The sequence below is a fragment of the Onychostruthus taczanowskii genome, unplaced genomic scaffold (assembly GCF_017590055.1).
Source record: "Onychostruthus taczanowskii isolate IOZ18803 unplaced genomic scaffold, ASM1759005v1 scaffold8, whole genome shotgun sequence".
In the NCBI taxonomy this organism is placed as follows: Eukaryota; Metazoa; Chordata; class Aves; order Passeriformes; family Passeridae; genus Onychostruthus; species Onychostruthus taczanowskii.
In genome coordinates, this window is record NW_024505892.1 from 16,808,616 (window position 1) to 16,829,451 (window position 20,836).

General features: G+C 39.9%; 1 protein-coding gene across 3 annotated transcripts in view; it reads right to left on the minus strand.

Annotated features, from left to right (window-relative positions):
- Nucleotides 1–20,836, minus strand: part of ARFGEF3 (ARFGEF family member 3) — a 93,417-nt gene that overhangs the window by 24,058 nt on the left and 48,523 nt on the right. For all 3 annotated transcript variants that reach the window (XM_041423686.1, XM_041423685.1, XM_041423684.1), the window contains 14 exons: nucleotides 19,187–19,353; nucleotides 17,029–17,194; nucleotides 15,514–15,621; nucleotides 15,060–15,275; nucleotides 14,698–14,808; nucleotides 13,173–13,323; nucleotides 12,471–12,785; nucleotides 10,741–10,874; nucleotides 9,122–9,267; nucleotides 8,226–8,405; nucleotides 7,705–7,849; nucleotides 6,487–6,609; nucleotides 4,288–4,391; nucleotides 2,735–2,879 (listed from right to left, as the gene is read on the minus strand). In XM_041423686.1, the coding sequence (XP_041279620.1) occupies nucleotides 2,735–2,879; nucleotides 4,288–4,391; nucleotides 6,487–6,609; nucleotides 7,705–7,849; nucleotides 8,226–8,405; nucleotides 9,122–9,267; nucleotides 10,741–10,874; nucleotides 12,471–12,785; nucleotides 13,173–13,323; nucleotides 14,698–14,808; nucleotides 15,060–15,275; nucleotides 15,514–15,621; nucleotides 17,029–17,194; nucleotides 19,187–19,353 (2,211 nt within the window). The remainder of the gene's footprint in view (nucleotides 1–2,734; nucleotides 2,880–4,287; nucleotides 4,392–6,486; nucleotides 6,610–7,704; nucleotides 7,850–8,225; nucleotides 8,406–9,121; nucleotides 9,268–10,740; nucleotides 10,875–12,470; nucleotides 12,786–13,172; nucleotides 13,324–14,697; nucleotides 14,809–15,059; nucleotides 15,276–15,513; nucleotides 15,622–17,028; nucleotides 17,195–19,186; nucleotides 19,354–20,836) is intronic.

A 20,836-nucleotide genomic window follows, 5' to 3' on the forward strand; every position in this document is an offset into this window, starting at 1 on the left:
AGAAGCATATACCATATACACTCAGACAAAAAAGAGATTTGACTGGATTATTAAGAACAGGACTGGGGGTTTTGAATACAATGGATTCAGAGGTATTAATGAACAAATTAACTGCAGCTGGTAGTGACACAATTAAGTTACAACAGCCTTTACAATCTCCTTTATTAGCTTTAGGTACCACCCAGTGGAAATTGTCCAAGATACCACCAGAATGGGAAAATACAGAAGAATGGGACCATGAATTGATAATCAACACCTTGGGTACAGCTACTGAGAATATTTCTTTTGCTCTTAGGTGTGTACAAGCACACTTGTGGATGCAATCAGTGGCTGCCTCAGTTACTAAAGAAAGTGGAGAACACAACTTTCCTGCTGAGATCTGCAAAATTGTTTGGGATAATTCTTCTGACTTAGAAAGAGAACTTTAATCTTGGTGGGTTTTGCTCAATTTTGCCTATGATCCTGTCACAAGTGTAGTGACTGTTTTTGTTTTGACTATACATAATGCATCAGTGGATTTAATATACCCAATAGTCGCTTTAAGGTTGAATCATAAAGGAACTGCACTGTATGCTTCTGAACACAGAACATGGGCACAGAAAGCTGAAGGGAACTGTCAGACTATTAATATAGAGTCTTGTGCCATGAGAAGACAATTAGGGTTTATATGTGAAGGAAATATGAATAATGATCAAGACACTTGTCTGGATACAGAACAAAGCATTTGTCACATTGAGGTTCATTCAGCCAACCAGACAACCCTGCTTGTATATATAAGTCAAGGTCATGCATGCCTCAGAACAGCATGCTCCACTATAGTGGTGGACAAGCTCACCATAAATGAAACACCATTTAATCTGTGCATTTGTAACTTTGCCAGAATTGAAGGATGTGATTTCTCCTATCAGGCACCTGCTGTATCACATCAGTATCTAAAGGCAAATTTGACTGCTGTGCAAGAAATATCATCCGTGCCTATAGGGATGAATTTAACTTTAGTCAAACAGTTATTGAAACATGAGCATCAAAAGGAAATTCTTGAAAAAATTAAAATTATGTGAAAGAAGACCTGAATTACAATACATCATGACACAGAAACCATACTGAAAGTCTTTAAAAGGTTAGAGGAAGATATGTCTCACCATTAGTGGGATGTACTTTTTGGATGGTCACCAAAACCAACGGGCATACTTAATGCTTTAGTTCACCCAATTATTGTTTTATTGATTTCAGCTAGCATAAGTTTGATTTTGTCTGTTGTAATGCTTGTTTAGAATTTGAAGATGCTACGATGAATGGCAATCTTTACTTCATTATCAAAAACATACAGTGTGGTTTTTAAGAGATTCTTATCACATGACTTGGTTAGAGGAAGAAGAATCCGTATATCAGTAAAAGAATTTACTAACTTTGCAGAGAAATGGGGGAATGAATCAAGGGGTTAAGTTAGAAATGTAGCTAGTAAGATGAAGGCCATATATTTTGATTAAGGGCTTAACAAAGAGATTAGGAAAAGAGTAATTATTACCAGACGGGGATAATTGAAGCAAAGACAATATATCATGTATTTGACTCAGCTGTATTCTTAGAAAGGACAGGGAATATATGAAGTATTGTAAAAGGGTAGGAACCATAAACACACCTGGCTTCTAACAATGACTGGGTCCAGGAGAGGGAGTTTGGAGCATGACCAAGGGGTCACAAAGTCCTGGCAACCAGATAAAGGTGAAGAATTTACCAAGAGGAAGACCTCTTACTTCACTCTCAGAAGCCCACTGACCCATTTCAAAGCCCGTTGACCCAATATAAGAAGATGACTGCGCAGCCGTAATGAACATTCAGCTCATTGTAATACCAAGCGGGAGCAGGTGATGCATATGTATAGGCGTCTCGGTATCTTTATGAATATGTAGAGCTTTCGTAGATATATGGAGAAGCTTCAGTTTTGGAAATTTGCACATGTCTTTGGAGGACTACCTCCCAATGTGCCCAGCAAGCTGAATAAACATGCCACTTTTCAACTTTAATTAGGTGAAGAGTCTTCTGTCCATGCCCCAGCTGTACTGCTGTGAAGGTCTCCTGACCCCAGAAGCCATCAGGCTGCATTCCTCTACTGCTTGGCTCTGTATATTCTAGTTCGTCCAACACCTGATTAATCCACAACCCATATAAACCATACAAATAATCAGGAGACAAATGCTGCTTATTTTTTCTGGAGGTCATAGTGCTTTTTATGGACTTCAGAAATTCACTGTTTATTTCAACAGACCACAGGGTCTAAGTTTGGAAATATTTAAACAATTATTCTTTATCTTTGTAAACTGTAACTCAATACTGGTATTTTTTTTCCTGTTAAAGGCAGGCCTGCCAATACCAACTCTAGAAGATTTTCACTCCTTTACTTCAGCTGTGGTCTAGAAAGTGTTAGCTCTCAGAAATACACAATGGTTGTATTATGAATATCAGGATAATCAAAATAATTGTTAATCAAAATATTGTTATCTTGCCCTAAGAGAGGGGTTGTTTTTTTCTTATATATTAATTGTATCTTTTACATAAAGAAGGTGACAGGAACTGAACTTCCAAGCTCTGTGTGCACACGTGGGTGTGTGTAGACAACAAGGAAACAATAAACTATGAAGTTTTCCCCCCGTTTTGCTTTCAGCAGTTGTCAAAATTTGCAGCAACATATAGAAGAAATAATTGATTAGTTCTGAATTTACTATGCACTTACCAGTGTCATCATCAAAGTCAGAAAGGATGCACTCAATTCCATCCTCACTGCTGGCTGACTGCTCCTGCGCTCTTCGGGGCAAGTTAACCAGCCGGCCACTGAGGAAGATGGGTTTCAAGGGCATTTTATAGATTTTGGCTAACAACTTGGAAGTGTGGAGAAGAGGGGAAAGCAAAAAAGAGAAGATAAATATCCTTCGGAAAGTTTGTAAAAGCAATCACATACAACACAGGTACGTAAAATAAAATAAAAGGTATGCAAACACAATTAGAGGCCAGAAGTCTTTGGTTCACTGACAAGTAAAAAGTTGTGGGTAAAGAGAGGGAGAGCAGCAATTGAAATAACACATTTCTGAGATGGGACTGTGCTCTCTCTTCTCATTTGTGAGAGGCAAACGTTACAACTCACTGATTGCATCTACAATCTACAAAGCTCCATTAGCCATACTATTGCACTGATGCTACCAGCATTTAATCAAGTCTTTCTAGGTAAATAATGTATTGCAATATACAGACAAGATTCTTTTTTAGTCATTCCTGTTCTACTTTTATTGGCAAATTAAAAGGTATAACAAGATATAAATGGCTGCTTCTTTTAAAGAGGAGAAAATATTTTCCCCCCACTGTGAACTGGAGTTTGTAAGGACGAGGAATGGCAATGTGGCACTAATAGTGTATAGATAGAACATACATTAGATATATACATAGATATTTACTAATTTTTTTAGATGAACACGATAGCAAGTTGAGTTTGGTATGTCTGCTGTTTTTTATTCTGAGTTGCCTTACTCTTCCCTTCTTTTCTCAGTCTGCATACTGAATCCACCCATTATCTCTGAATTTAGATATTAAGTACTTTCAACAATGATAGTATCCTTTGTTGTGCTTTTGTATTGTACTCAGAAAAACATGGCCTGGGTCCAACAAAAAGACCTGCAGGTGCTACAGAAATACAAATAACATTATAAAATCAGACAAAAATTGTCCAGGTAACCCTGGATAATAATATATGCTGTGTGCAAGAAGATTAGAGGAAACATGCCAGCATTCTAATTATTAGCAATTTAACCTGAGCTTCAGATACAAATAAGCTGCTTCTGCATTTCAGAGGGTGCAGCCTATTGTTTTTAAAATAAAAAGAATTCTAAACTTCTTGGTTTTGTTTTTTTGGGGGGTTTTTTTTGTCTTTCATTCACAACACTGTTTATGGTAACTGTTTAAGTAATAATTAATTTAGCTTTGAATTATTATTATTATTATTATTATTATTATTATTATTATTATTATTGTTACTACGATGTTTTGAATATGCATGTTTCCTTGCTTGCTCCCTGGGTTGAGTGTTTTTACGTCCTTGGTTTTCCCACTGCTAACTGGCCTGGAAGGTATGATATTCTCTGATTACCATCATCCATTTGGCAGTGCAGGGTATTGCTGTCAGGGTCACCACAGACTGCCGGGTTCATGCAAATCATCCAATGACTGATGCAAAGCCTGCAGGTTAGAATTATTTCCCAGGCCAGGTTAGTGACTCTTTAGGATTGTTCATAATACCTGAGAACATCTCCTGAGGTAATCAAGCGCAGGAAGGCACAAGTCTGTAGATGCAGATCCTGATCCTGGCACACAGTCACCCATCTCCTTACAATCTACTTCCCCTGGGGACAGGAAAGGCAGCATTGGGAAGGACAGAAGAAAAGCAATAAATAAAGCATTCATTTTCTTTTCTCATTCAGTTACACCCTAATGTTTGAACAGAATCCAGAAAACATCCTTTGTTTGATCTTCTTAGATGACAACCAGGTGACCCACACACAAACAATACAGTAACACTGGTCATAGTTTGTATACAAATTTTTATAGCCATAAATGCTTTAATAAACATATGTCTATTTAATATCTCTTTAGTACAGTCTTTGGGAGTTCTAATAATCATACATTGTATTATCTGTCATACTGACTCCATTCCACTTTCTTCCATGGGTTTAGGAATTACTTACTCATATTCACCATTGCTCAATTAATGTAGTATTTTTTTCTAGTCATTTGCACCCCACTGCCCTGGAAAATTCTTCTACCAGAAGTTCTTCCTATTAGTTTATTTACTGCTTAAATGCATCATTTTATATTCTGTATACTAAACTTCCTTCTGCTGTCTAATGCAGGCATCAAGGTCTCACAATTTCAACTGTATGACACATAGGGTCAGGTTCTGATGCCACTATTGCTGGTATCCCTGACTTCCATCGGCAGACTGCTCCTTTCAGGCCAGCTTCACTAAAGGAATTCAATAAGCAGAGCAGTTCCAAGGCATCCTGCTGCTGAGCTCCTCTCTGGATAACTCTATTCACTCCATCATTTTCCCTGTCTGCTAGTCTGCCTGTCTCATCTCAGCTGAAGTTCTGTCCACCTTGGAATACTTGGCTCAAAACCATTTTTCCAGTTTAGCCAAATACTTCCCATTCAGTGCCAAATCTGAAGAGTGACTAAATGCCTATTGACATTAACATTTTCTTGCCTTAAAAAGTTATTCCTCTCATAAAGAGCACAAGATAAATATTAAATTATTTTATTAGATCCTACTTTGTTCTCCTTTCACTATATTTATTTGCTTTTGCTATGCTCTTAACTATTAACTAACATAATGTATTTTAAAATTTTGTCTACCACTGAGATCAGCCAAATCAGCCAGTGAAGTTTGAATCCATTAGTTTTACAATGAAATGCACATATTATGGCATTGTACTTGCTGATGTTTCCCATAGTCCTATTACCTTTAATACAAAAAAACACCTTGCTTTTTGATATGTGACCACAATGGCGTCAAAATTATCTCATGAAAGCAAGAAACACAAAGAAATATAAGACAGGCTTTTAAGATCTCCAGAAGAAACATGAGTTCCCTCTATTGGTACTGGACATGTAAGTTTATTTCTCTTTTGCAGTAATAACTACAATTACAATTACCTCACAAGGTGAATTCTTCCCCCATTGAAATCAATGGTGAAATAGCTCAATGAGACAAGAGTAACATTAAAGAGTAGATCTGCTGCAGCTAGGCGCTTCATTTAAATAAAAAGGAGTTGCTTACAGACCTAGAAACCTCTGTGAATTAATATTCATATAGTGACCAAAAGCTCTATTTTATCACTACTTAAAAGTTCTATAATTTACATCCACAAAAACCTCCCAACATTGTCACAGTCCAGTGAAAAGTGTCAAATTCTAACGATCAAGGCAAGCCATGGATCACCAGCACAGGGGCAGAACAGCCCAGCACCATTTGCCTTTGTTCTGAAGGCTGGTGAAGCATGACAATGACTCTGCAGGGTCACCCTGACATGCTAAGCCTGGTCTCTGCTGTCCACAGTGTAAAACAGGCCCTGCTCTGTTGCAAACAGTCCATGCTCTCTCTGCACAATTGCAGGCCATTTCTGCAGTATTCTAGGTTTGGATGGGTTTTTTTTGTTTTATTATTTACATGAATACAAGCAAGTTCTGGTGTAAACGAAGATCAAATTAAGAAGCAGACACTTAATAATGAGATGCATCTTTGCTGCTATAAACACTTGAAGAACTGATAGCATTAAAAATGTTACAGAAATAATCCCTTAGTTTTGATTTTATTTTATTTTTTTAAAACATTCTGGACTCAACATCTTCAGTGCCCCTCTCTTTTCTACCATGCTATGTATTACACAACTGAATTATCCCCTTCTGTGAGACACCATGACTTATTAGGAAAATATTTACCCAGTCCTTTGACAAACTTCATAAGGCACATAATATAACTGGTGGCAGCGTTGGCAAAGACCTGGATGTTGTCTGTGTTTAGAAATGCTTCAAAGACATCAAACACCGGAGCCTGGCGTTTCCCTGTGGAGATAACAAGGTGAGAAGTCTTCCTCAAACCCCCTTAAAAATAATTTTTCAACCATTTTTCAACAATTTAACTGAATCTGTAGAATCTTTTCTCTTCTGGGCAGAGAAAGAAATGATCTTAAAAGTAAAACCTTCTCTTGCTCCTGGGTCAACTTGTGTAGCCTTTCATAGTAAGTGACAGAAACTCCCTCCTTTGCCCAGTCTATGACAAATACCAATTTACGCCTGCTCAAAAGTTAAGAGCAGGTTTGAGCTCTTGAACTCAGGAGCTAATAGTTCTGTTTGGTGGAGGTCTCTGTTTAGCTTCTAGTTTAGTTTTTGATAACTGCCAAGATTACATCAATCATACAGAAAACTATTCAGACTATGGAGTAGCTATTGATTTTCCAAAGTAGATTATCATCTTCAAAAGCTGTGTACACCACCATTCAGACATCAACCATAACAGATCTCAATGATAAAGTTTAGGAGAAAAAACGCACCCCTTATGCATGACTTGCCACATTTAAACATACCTTCTAATGGGGCAAAAATAACAGAAAAAATGTATTTTCCCACATTAACACATTTCCATACCAGCAAACATCTCTGGGAAGGATGCACATTCTTACAGAAATGTGGTCTGTAATAGCACTAGGAGTCTGGAAGCTTTGAGATCAAATGCCTGGACAAGCACTTGCCTAGATTATCATATTAAGTTATCCTGTGGTATAAGAGCAATAGGTTTCATACAGTAGGGAAGACAGTTCACAAGAGACATGCAGCTTGGATACAGTCCTTTCTTCAGTAGGACAGTGACAAAAGCTCAGCCAAGCTCAGTACCTTTGCACTACTGTCTTGCTCAAAAATATTCCAATAGGTTTGACGCCCTTCTTTTTCACTCAAATAATTTGTTAAAATGTAGAGGACAAAAGGTCAGAACAATATGTCTACTTTCCTTCCTACCCCAACTAATAAGTCAGATACTTTGGTACTGTTCTGGAATGTTGTAGTGGCACTGTTCAGTTTGGGCATTTAAATAGATTGAGTTAGTTACTGTGTCCCCCAGGGAACCAAAAGCATATTTGAAACAGTGCAGGAAGTCCTTACCCATAGAGTATTCTCCTACGAGGTACTCTTTGACCTCTGACTTGCTGCTGCTATGCACTGTTTCCAGGGCACTGAACAGGGGTCTCCATCCCGACTGGATCTGGGTAGAACACATTTCCACCAACTCTCCTATAGAGGTGATTACCTGCAGCAGGTGTAGGAAGGGTTAAAAAAAAAGAACCAAAAACCAGAACTGATACACAGATGGATCTTCAGAAGGAATGTCTTTAAATACATTCCTAGACCTCACTATGACAATCTAGATTAATTTATTCTTTTTTTTTTTTTTTTTTAGATAGTAGAAAATCTTTATTTAATTGCTTCAAAGCCAGGTCTACTGTCTCTGTGCTCTGCCACAATGCTGGACTGGTAGGCAGAGCACTCCCAATTCCTTGAAGGTGATTAAGGGGTAGCATTCAAAGGGAATTTGGGAAACACCCTCAGGTGGACTAAGTGCACTCTGGAAACCGTTCTTATGGGCATGGAGACCAGATACAGACACACTGATCAGACTAACTTGCCTGGTCTTGGACGTCCTCATCACACAGCTCCAGCTGCATGATGCGCTCAAAGGGGCGGAAAAGTGCCTCATTGAAGTGAAAGTGAGAAGGCTCGTTCCAGTCCATCAGCACTTCTGTGAGGATGTCATGGATGAAGGAGACAGCCTTCTGAGACACGTGTCTCTCCTTGTGACAGGCAGCCTGCAGGGAAAGGAGAAGGATGAGACTGTGTACAAGCAAAAAATTTGCTTTTAGTAAGACACTTTCAAGGGAGGTAAGCACTACATGTTACTGAACCTTCAAAACAGCTTCACCACTAATGTGACCAGGGACCCCACTGTAACGAAAACAGGAGACTACTGCCCTGGAAACAGATGACTGAGACTCTGAGCTGCCTAGAGGTCCACAGATGTATGAAAGTTGGCTGACAATTAAAAACACATCAAGCTAAATATAAATAAATTAAATACCAAAACCCACAGAACTTGTGTGAAATGTTGTCATTTGTTTGGACTGCATGACCCTTTTTCCCTTCCAAAGGTAACAGCTGAGTTGGCTTTATAAGGGAAAAGAAAACCTGCATCCTTTTATAGGAAGAATTGCAAGGCTGCAGACTTTGACTGGAATATAAGCAGGTGGAGGAGTCACTTAGGGCTCCTTGAGGTGATTTCAGTTTTTCCACCAGGCACAATTTGCATCACATTGAAGAAGTCCAACACCCTGTCCCTGCCCATTTCAGTCACTTACAAACACACTCCTTGGTGGCAGTACGGCAATATATGACACAGTGTATACAACACAGAGCAGACTTGACAAATGCTGAAGGTTGTTATACATTTTAAGAGCTATCAAGCCTTCTTCATCTTTCATCTTTGTTGCTTCAAGCACACAATCCCATTTTTGTCTCCCATTCCTACCTCTACAAGGTGAGGAGCCACCAGGCTCCAGCAGCGCATGAGGTGGAGCAATGGGCGGGATTTACTCCTTACAATTCTGAGCATGGCATCACCAAGTCGGAATAAGTGAAGAGCACTTCTCCTGTCCTGTGTAGACTTTACTTCACCTACAAGAAAGTATAAGAATAAATGGAAGCTAAGCATCAGTTGCTCCTCCACTCCTAAATGTCTGAACTGGAATTAGAAATGATTGACTAAGTAACTGATTATTGATAAGCTTTAGTGGGGGCGAGAAAAAGGCAAAAAAAACCCCTCAAAACCAACGTAAAACATAGCCTGTGCCTGTGCAGGTAGAAGGGCAGGATAGAAGGGCAGGAGATGTACCCAGGTTTAAAGGTTACTAAACATACTTTAAGTGATCACTTTTTTTCCAAACATATGAAAGACAGAGGCTTGGAAAAGTCATGCAGGAAAGTTAAGCAAGGAGTTAAACAGCTGATATTAAGACCCAAAATGGTAGTTATGAAAGGTTTTGCTGACATCTACAGGAAAGTTTATAAACTGCAAATTATTTAGCCTGGGTATTTAATTTTATATTTCTTATTAAGCAAAGGATACAAAGAACAGAATGTAAGAAAATGCTTTTCTGTTCCACAGTCACTAACACTTGTTATTTCCTGTTGAAAGGGATTCATCTTCCATTGCTCTTACAACATTTGAAAAGACACTTCATCCTCTCATTTCAAATACACTGGTTCTTTTATGTCTAACAAAAGACGTAATCAGAGGGCATATCACTTTTAAAATAACAAAATAGCACTTAATTAATCTACCTTAATTTTAATTTCAGTATTAAAATGACAGTTGATTGACCCCTACATAACATGAAAAAATGAAATCTATTTATTAAAATTAGAGTAATGAATGTTGAGGTTTGGAGACAAGCAGGACCAAAAAACCCAAAATCTTGAAGTGTCATACCGAGAAAATGACAAGTAGCACTTCAGGGAGAGAGGAAACCAATTAAATTGGAGACACAGATAAAACGGTGTCTGCCACAGGACAAAATAAAACCTGATGACTAATGTAGCTTCTACAGGCACAGTATAAATTTAAGTAACGTCATCTTCCTTCGTGTCCAATTCTTCTGCTCTCTATTTGAGACAGTGATAGAAACAACAATTTACAGGCTTTGTACTGTGAGGTACAAACTCTGCTCTTGGGGAAAATCAAGCAGGACAAATCCCCCTGCTTAACATTCTTTGTTTGTGTGCTCTGTTCTCCATCACCCATTTCCTGAACACTTCTGAGGTTATCCTACTATCAAGTATCAAACCTAAATCCGCTGTCTTAAGTAGAGATTGACCCAAGTTTCCATACTGGCCTGGGTTCAAAAATAGAGCTGTGATTATATATTGGCACACAATTAACACCCCTCAAAAACCAAGAACCAAATGAATGTCCTGTGATGTGTTTTAAAGCAGGTGTGGATGTGGTCCCTGTCCAAATAAAGTGCTCAATCTTTTCTGAAGACAAAAAATTGTTCCCACAATTGTAGTAAGAAAGATTAGTAAGAAAGATTAGTCGTGTAAGTACAATTGCACATAAAACACTCTGTACAGGATCTTCAGACGATTTACCTGGCATTGCTAGTGAGTAATCAACTGTATCTGTGACTGAATGGAAAAGCTGCGCCTGAGAAGCTTTCTTGAGCTGGTAAAGGAAGCCTGCCAAAGCTGTCAAGTTTAACTTGTCAGCAGCATCTTCAAAAAGCCTGTAGGTAAAGAACAGAATTTAACTGAAAAATTCATGAGATACAGACTTAAATGTGTATGTAAGAGGAAAACTCCTGTCTGTTTGTGGCTTCTATACAGTGGCTTTTGTGACACAGTGGTTATTGAGAGCTTTTCCATTTATACAGTGTTGCAGCAAGACTTTGATCTAGAAGCTTTATTAATTGGAGGGTGGAAAACAGGTTGCTATGGGATCAACCAGAACCCTTTCAAGATTCAACTACAGTGCTAAAACAGAAGTTTTTCAAGTTACCTTAATGCCATAAGGCAGTCATGAACCAGTGATCAAAAAACCAGTTGAAACATGCCTAGTCCTCACAACACATATCATCATAGCTTCACTGTCTCTAGGGTTACACCAGTTTGCTCCATCTGAAGTTACCAACCCTAACTTGAAAAATAAATTAATTCAAGTCTTAAACCTAAGGTTACTGCACCTGAATTGCTAGTTTGGAATATTTTGCTGGTTTTGGCTGGAGTAGAGGTAATTTTTTTAACAGTGGCAAGTATGGGGCTAAGTTTTGGCTAACAGTGACAAATACAAGCAACAGTTGTTATTTTCAGCTGCAATGGGCTCCTAGGATTTAACAGCTAAAATCTGTACCATAAAACAATAAATGTAGTTACACCAGAGGGAAGCTCCACAGAGATTACAGTAAAATTTCATATGGTGCATCCAGAAATTGACAAAAATATTATTTTCTGTCATTGCTTTTCATGAAAAACCTTACTACAGTCCTGAGAAACAAGGGATTAAATCCTAATAAACATCTGCACTTAAGTCAAAGGGTAGAAATGAAACTAGCATTGTTAAAATGACAGTATTGCTATTCTCTAATCCTCTGAACCAAGCTACATTTTCAGCTTTATAAATAAAGGGTACTTTTTTGCCCAGAGTCAAATTTCTACAAGCAGTTTATGCAGTACTTTTGGCTCTGAATTTACACACAACACCTTCCTATGGGCAGAGATCAAGGTGAAAAACGTCAGTTGGATCAAAAACGTAACTGCAAGGATGCAAATCCAGGAATTTTTCAACTGTAGCCTGGGCTGCTTAAAAAATAGAAGAAATAATATCACTTGGCAGACCATGATGAAAGGACATTTAAGACAGCCATTCTGTGACCATACTTGGCTTCCTTGCTCCTCTGGACACACTGGGGAAGCCTGATGAAATGTCCACGCAGCCCTGGCAGAAGCAGCTGCTTTCTGACTGACACTGCTCTTGTCAATCAGTCCCTTCCTGTCAGGACAAGACACCCCTTTACTTTGCTTAACCTAATACAACATACCAATTTACATGCAAGAAATAAATCCACCACTCTCGGATGCATTTGATTTGCTTGGCATATTCACTGCTGTGCACAGACACACTCAGCTCAGTACTTGCAGGTACTGCAAAGATGAAAAAACCCAGGTTTTTAGAAACTGCTGGCTGTGACAATCACTCAGCTCTCTTGTGAAATTCAGCTGGAGCAAGTGGCTGAAATGAACACAGACCCACTGCAGCACAAAAAGGGCCATTTTGGTACTGCTTTGGGAACAAGGATTCTGGTTCCTGACAGCAGTGCTTTTACCTGTCAGCCTGCGTGGAGAGCGTGAGAACAGCCTTGGCAGCACTGGTACCACTCAGCAGACTGCCTCCACGAAAGTCAAAAGCTCTGCCCTTACTGCTGTCCTTGATGAGATCCTGGATAGAAACTGGCTGAATGACAGGGTGGCTGCTGAGGGTGGTCTCTTGCTCGGGGGTCAATGCCTGAGGAGCCTCCCCGGGCTCAGAGTTTGGGTGCTGCCCTCCGGGTGCTTGCTGGGACTGGGTGATGGTAAGGGAGGGCTGGGCAGCACCATCACTGAAGTGGGTGTGCTCCAGCGTGCTGATGTACTCACACACCCTGGGGACACACAGGAGAAGCAAAAATTAAAAAACACCCCAAAACAACTCCTCCCTGCACTAATCACAAGACATTTTCCTCAAACCATAAACAGATGCTTTCTAACTCTCAAACTACACATAGATAACCTTTCTTCTTTGGCCTCCCATGTGCCTAGACAGCAAATAGTTTGGCGGAGGTGCCTGCAAAGCCCATTTAGGTTTCTGAGTCTGCCACAGTTTTCTGGTAACTTTGAACTGTCTTTTCTTTTAGAGGTACATGCAGTTAATTCACTCTGACACTGTTTATGCAGAACATTCATAGAGATTGCAAAGCTCTTTTTCTCAGACCCTTACTTTCAGGCAACATGGCCTGAATTCTGGCTATTTTGAGAAAGCTGGTGAGTACCTGAATACATGAGGCCAACAGTCCTGATTATGGCTTCCCATCTCCAGACCCACATTAAGGACTGCATCCATACACAAAACATGAGCAGTGTGCAGGCAGACTCCCTGCACTTTCCCCATCTGCTCCAGTTTCTGCTCCACTTTCTGTTTCACTGTAGCATAAAAAAAATTAAAATTATCTTCTTCAGCTTTTGAACAAACACTGGTTTGTATACAGGGTGATGGCAAAGGATTACAATCTGAAATCTATAAAAGAACATGAATTTCAGGCAAAAATAAAAAAACCAAAAACGCCAACCAAATCAGAGAAACCCATTTCTTCCTAATAAACCTAAGGTAGCTTTAAAACTAAAATCCTTTTTGACTGATCCTATATACTTGAAAAAATGTATGAAAAGTGAAAATCAGTGCTAGATTGACACCCTCCACCCCCAAATTCACATCCTGTTGCTGACAGAACAGTTGCAGATTGCTAGTCTCTTCAGAGATGGCTGACTGAATATTTATTTTTACCAAAATCTCCTTTGCTATGGAAACAAAAAAACAGCATTTGTGGATTTCATATGTATTTCCATACAAAAAATTTCACCGAAAAAGCTCTTGTCAAAGTAAAACTAATCTTGATCTGAGCTACAACATTTGGATCTATTCATTTTTTCTGAGAATCCCTGAAAAGCTTCATTTTCATGCTGCACTGGAATGGAAACAAGTTTTGAAGCTTTGCAAGCTTTCACAGAACAGATCTGTTTGCCTCTGGCCACTGCTGCTGCCTCCTCTTTGATTCAGCATAGTCTGGCCATCTCACTTCAGCCATGTCCAGCAGAGCAGTCAAAGGCTTGTTTAAGCTCAGGCTTTTTCAGTTTTGTTTTCTCTACCAAGACACCAAATTTAAGTACCCAGCAGGGTCATTTGTGTAACACTGTCTTTTGTCACAGGCTTCTTGCCATTAGAAATCAGATGTAAACAGAGAAATTTTGTGTACTTCTTCAAATAGTCACTGGAAACTACCACTGGGTTTGAAATGGTGGTACAGAGATGCAGAACTTTTTATATGCTAAAAAGGCACATTTTAAATTCCATTTTAATCTAACATGATTCAGAAACAGTTTTAAATATCTGAAGATGATGATAAAAAATAATCAAGGATATATAAACCACACAGGGAGAGTGATGCAAACTCAGCTTACATTACCACCCAACACACAAAAATCCCCAAATAAGCTGTTTCTCTGATACTCTCTGGTTGTACCAGCATCACAAGGTTTAAAAAGCACACGTTGAAAAATGCTGCTGGCTTATGCATTGTTCCACTGATTTAAGTTCCATATAGAATATAATTAGTGGGACATAAGGTTAAGAACTTAGGACAGCAGGCATGTACTGAAGACACACATCCCACGTGCCTACAATCAAGTGGTGTACAGCAGAACAACAGAGGGAAATGCCACTATGTGTGGCAAAGTGCTTTCCAGTTGCAGCTTCACAGGCAATGTAAGATGAGGTAGGTAATTTAATCATGTAGTTACCTTGAGCTATAGCATCACTGGGTTCTTGGATTTCTTTTTCCTCTTTCTCTTCTTGGACACAGGAGGCCGCAGACATTTGGGCAAGAGCAGATGCACAGTTAGCAGCAACTCCTGTAAGGCAACAACACAATTACTGTATGACCAACATCTCCTCCCAATCCCATACACCCTCAACAAGAGGTAGGGTCAAGAAAAGTTGGCTGGATATGTTTATGCTGTAGGGCACACTATGTGTATTGCCACCATCCCTGTTACTATGCAAAACTGGAGGAGGATGATGCATTTCTTTCTCCCAAATTCCTTCAATGAAAGTTACCATCCTATTCTATGAGTCTGCCATGACATCCCCCATGCAGCATTACCTAGAGCACAGCTCAGCCGGGCTGCCCTCCTTAGTCCATCCAGGCTCACGCAGATGGAGTCCTTCTCCTTCTGGTTCTGCTCTTTGGCTCCTTCTGCTCCCAAGATGAAGGCCAGTCCCTTGGAGCTGCCTGCCATGCGGCCAGTCAGTGGGGTGGACAAAGTGTCAATCAAGTTCTTCCAACAGCCAATTAAAATGTATCGGGCAAAAGCAATTCCTAGAGTGGAAAAAACATTAATACTATTAACTACAAGAAAATGGCACAACAGAAGCTTTATCATTAGTGGTAAAAAGCAAGTCACATTTGTTCTCTGCACGCTGAACTGCCAATTCACATGTACGATGTACTGATATACTTTCTTTTAAAATTGTTATTCTACACTTTTTATCTGCATATCCTTTTGGTACATAACAACCCACTGCTGGATAACAAACTCATAATACAATCTTAATACCTGCAACAACAGAATCATCTGTCTTCCGGTTCTGGGAAAGAGGAGATTGAGCTGAAGCAGCTGCCATCAATTGGCCACCAATTGCACTGCTGCCCAAGCCATCGATGTCTGCCAGAACATTAAAAAACATCAGATTACTATTTGACACACAGATGGCACGAGGAAAGCATGTCTTACTGGCTCTGTGTTCAACTAAGTACTAGCACTCCTGATTTCTCAGGTGTGCTTTTTGTTACTCTTTTTGGCAACCTTCTAAAGCCTTGGTATAAACAGGAGCTGTGGTATCTTAGGCTTTGCCCAGTATAGCCAATGTTTTGTTGAACAGGGGAGACATCCCACTCTCAAAAGCTGCTCTCCCCCCTCTTCAAGTTACACAGTGAACAGAACTTCCAGTAGAGATTTCAAGGTATTTCTTACAGTTCAGAACTTACCACACTTAAATCTCTGCATTTCTTAATACAGTATTTCAAATCTTGCTAAATCCTTTATATAGATGTTTTCAGACCTCAGTCTGAGTCCTCAAGATGCATTGCGATCCTATGTCCTAAATCTGATTTTTAGTAGACCTATGTATGCTCAGTCTCAACAAAAGAAATACAACCCTTTCTCCAACAGAACAAAAGAGCTGTTTCTCACAGGGAGTTTAATATTAGGGACACCAGGTTGATTTCCTTTCTAACAAGCCCCATCTCCACATCTGGGTATAATTTTTTCCAAGCGTTTCTTTCCTCCTACCAGCTCAGTAGCTAAAAGTAACATTGAGCTCAATACAATAACCAAAAACTTTCACAGCAGTGCCCTTTGATCACCATTTACTGTCTCAGCTGAAGCCACTGTTTTCCCTGCATACACTATTTTAATTACGGACACATTAAAGCAGACAGTGCATTTTATATCAATACAGTATCATAGCCACCCTGCTGTCTTTCAGCTGATACAATTTGATTTTTTTTTCCCCTCAAATGAAGCTAAGGATTGCTTCTAAGCATTTGTGCTCCAAGTTTTCAGCTTCTCTCTAGTGCCATTTGGCATATCCCTGGCATAGCTCAAGTCTGAACCAAGAGGAGTCCAACCTGTGGAAGGCTTCCAGGATCAAATGCCACTATTTATATTTGTACTGCATCACAGGCACACTGAAATGGCTTTTTCTATGACATCAAGAAAACAGCAGCCTTACTGTTTATCATTAACAAGTATCAACTCTACCAGAATTGAAGCTGACAGAATTAAGAGATGTTCTGCTTCAGTGAACAAAATTAGTCTCCCTGTCTCCCAGGGACAGTTTTGATTTTTTTTTAAAACCTATGCTTCACAACCACTCTGATGAGCCAAAACAAACACTCAAGTAGTTTGCCACAGCTAGGTCTGGCTCCTTCTCTACTGATAATTCCACAAGACACCACATACTGCATGATGACATGCTGCTCTGTATGTAGTGCAACAAAGCAGTGTGTCATTGTAGCTTGTTTTAGACACAATTGGAAGATAGCCGTGCCACGATAATACTGTACTGACCTGTCAGCATGCTGATAAGTGGAAGGTTGTGCTCCTCAAAGCTTCCCCAGTATCCAGCTTCCCCTAGCATGTTCCTTTCTAGTACCTGGTGGTACAGTTCTTCAACCCATGCCTGGGAAAATACCATCAACACTCCACTGGACTGGACCTGCTTCATGAACTCCTTCTGCAGAGCGCCATAAAAGCCAAATGTAAGACAACAGTGTAAGCCCTACAGCATCAGCCCCCAGATCTACTTCTGAGTAAAGGGTTGCAGAAGTAGAAATTAAGTTATGAGAAGAATTAACAGAGAATCGCAATCTTAGAATTGTTAAGATTGGAAAATATCTTTAAGATCATCAAGTCCAACTGTCAGCACAGCACCATCACCACATTCACCATTAAACCATGCCCTGAAGTGATACACCCAGGTTTTCTGAATGCTTCAATGGGCAGTTTGTTCTTCTCCCTTACAAACCCTTCCATGAAAAGAAATTTCCTAGTATCTAATCTAAACCTCCCCTGGCATAACTTGGGATCATTTCCTCTAGTCCTGTGACTTGTTACCTGGGAGAAGAGGCATACCCCCACCTCACTACACCCTCTCTTCAGGGAGCTGTAGACAATGAGAAGGTCTCCCCTGAGCCTCCTTTCCTCCAGGCTAAACAACGCCAGCTCCCTCAGCCACTCCTCACAGGACTTGGTCTCTAGACCCTTGATCAGCTCTGTTGCCCTTCTCTGGACTCTCTCCAGGACCTCAATGTCCTTCTTGTACTGGGAGTCCAAGACGGAACACAGGATTCAAGGTGCAGCCTCACCAGCAGAGGGACAATCCCTGCTCTGGTCCTGCTGGCCACACTATTCCTGATACAGGCCCAGGATGCCATTGGCATTCTTGGCCACCTGAGCACAGCTGGCTCACGTTCAGTTGGCTCAAAAGCACTCCCAGGTCTTTTTCCCCCAGGCAGCTTTCCAGCCACTCTGCCCCAGCCTGTAGTGCCACAGTGGGTTCTTGTGATGCAAGGGCAGGATCTGACACTTCACCTTATTGAACCTCATACAATTGGCCATGCCCCATCAACCCAGCCTGTCCAGATCCTTCTCTATCTGTCCCTGCAGTGGAGAATGACATGAACAAGAACAGCTCTCCCTTCTCCTACTGCAGTTAATGCAAGATGCAAATCAGAATGACAGTTCTTCCACAGTGACAATGGGACAGTAGCGTGGAAATCTCTCGCTATTTCCACAAGGTAGGAATAGGATCTCAAATCCAATTAAAAGAAGTTGTGGCACCTAATGCAGCCTGCCCAACAACCAGGCCTTTCTGCATTGAACAGTCATCACAGATTAACTGGTCTCCAATTATTTATCAGAATGATCTCTGAGAGTACTTTGGTCATGCTCAGGCCTGTTGTGCACACTGAATCCTTTAAAGAACATCCTGAGCCACAGATCTGCACTTGATCTGCTGCAGAACACACCAGAACTAAGGATGATGCTAAACTCCATTTGTTTTTGACATTATATATAGATTATAAATTCCCTTACACTGGAAGTTCAGCAATAATTATATATTTTGACACCTTTCTTTATTTTTTCCATAAATTTTTTTTTGTTTGTTTTTCAGAAAACTCTGAAAAAATATCTCTTGGGCAACCAAGTTGAAAAACATGGATGAATGTTTTCAAAAGTGTTTTTAAAAAGCCCAAGAAGTGGAGGCATTCCAGGTGTAACAAAAATAATAATTTCACATTACTAAGACCTACTTATTTTTCAGTTTAATTTCTCATGTATTCATCTACAGAAATTCAAATAAAGTATTAGGCAAAATAAACCAGTTACAAGATGAACATATGTTCATGCATATTGTCAAGAGACAATACTTCCTATATCACATGATGCTAATCTATTCTGAAAATAGTTTAACCATCAAAATGACTGCAACCTTAATGACAATCAGTAAGCAGCATTCCTTCCCACCAAATCACAGAGTAATTCAGATGCACGACACTTATCATGCAAGATTCATAAGCAGCTTGGAGAACGCTTCATTTGCAATTACTATTTCTCCACTTCAGGCAAGCAGCCTGAAGGCTTTATGTGTGGGCTGGTTTATGTGAAAGGAAGCAAAATAAATTTTCATTTTTTAAAAACAATGATCCCATATTCCCCAACTCACCAGCACCACAGGGGCTTGGGCAGGCTTCTTCCTGTAGTAATCTGAGTCCGCCAATTTTAGGTTGAGCAGCAAAGTGTAATGTGATACCACGTAGAGACTGTCTGCATTCATCAGAGTCTGGAAGTTGAAATTGAGGTTTCCCTCAAATCCTGGTGAGTGCATCATACCTAACAAAAACACCATGTGAGCTCTCATATTTTACACAGATTTTTCCTGGAAAAAATATCAGAAACTATCCCTAGCATTTTGGCTGCAACAGATTGCTAGAATAGTTAATGAATCATCAGTAGAAATTACTCTACTAAACGTACTAGAATAGGCAATAGAAAAATAAGTAGTTCATCTAGAATGCACGACAAACTGAACACTCCAGTCACAGTCCAGCAAAACAACGTGCTAAATTTGAAATACACAAGGAGCACCAGCATTCACTGGGATGACTGTCATGTATAAAGCAAAGGGCAGGATACATCTGCAATGCTAGTTAGAAAAGTGAGGTGGAAAGGAGCAGACCCAAAGCCTGTGTTCTTAAATGAAAATACACTGCACCAAATGGTGCTAATGAGATTAATGGCCCTTTTAACCCCCCAGTAAACCCGTTCTGGCTAAATCATTTGCTGGATGGGGACTGGAGTGCTCCACACCTTGCAAGATCAGTCTGCAATTGTCATTCTCTCCATGGCCTAGAGGTATGTGGACAAATATCTGGGGCCAAGCTGGCTGGAACTAGTTACAACTCCGAGCCCTATTTATTACATTCAAAGCCTACTTTCTAAACGGCTGAGCACTAGCACTTCTGTCAGACCAAGAAACCACTTGTAAAGTACTCACTAGTCCTGAAAACAGTATTTGTATGAAGCCTACAACCATGCTCAGTGGCACAATCCCTTCTTCCCATGGATGTCAAATAGCTGACCTACTGGTAGAAAAATATCAATCAAGTATGAGCAACACCTAATTGAATCCCCATGATTTGCAGTCTGAATCATGAAAAAAACAGAAATACCAGATTCACCCACATAACTCACAATATTTCATGGTTTTCACATCAACTGTGAAATCCATTCATATAATGTCAATTAGGGAAGATTAAGAAGTCAGCTTTATCCTAAAGGAATGTTTGAAATGGAACAAAAAACAGCTTCCAAGGTTAGTTACATGATGAAGCAAAGCTCTGTCATTTGTTAACGGCTGTATTGGTTTACTGTGAATATATTCCTCCCACCATAAAGCTCATACCTCTTCTTAGACAAAATACAACAAACCACTAACAGTTAAAAAAAAAAAAATTAAAAAAAAATCCACACACAGAAAAGAAGCAAATGTTTTTCTTGCCTCGTGAGGGTTTGAAAGCTCTGTGCTGCTGCCTTCTCGGACTTTCCACTGTCGTCACTTTGGGGGCGTGGATAAGGTGAGTAACTGTTTGAGGGTGGATTTAGAAAGAGAGTAACTGTTCCAGGGTGGGTCTAAAAAGTGAATACCTGTTCAAGGGAGCAACCTTTGTGGAAGAAGGGTGACAGGGTTGGCCACAAACCACACCCACACAGGCTGGCATTGCTTGGGGTAGATTTCTCATGGTGAATGTCAAGAGAGATCCTTTACCTGGTACCAAAACTGCAACCATGTGCTTGAAAGTACCCTGTGAGTAGC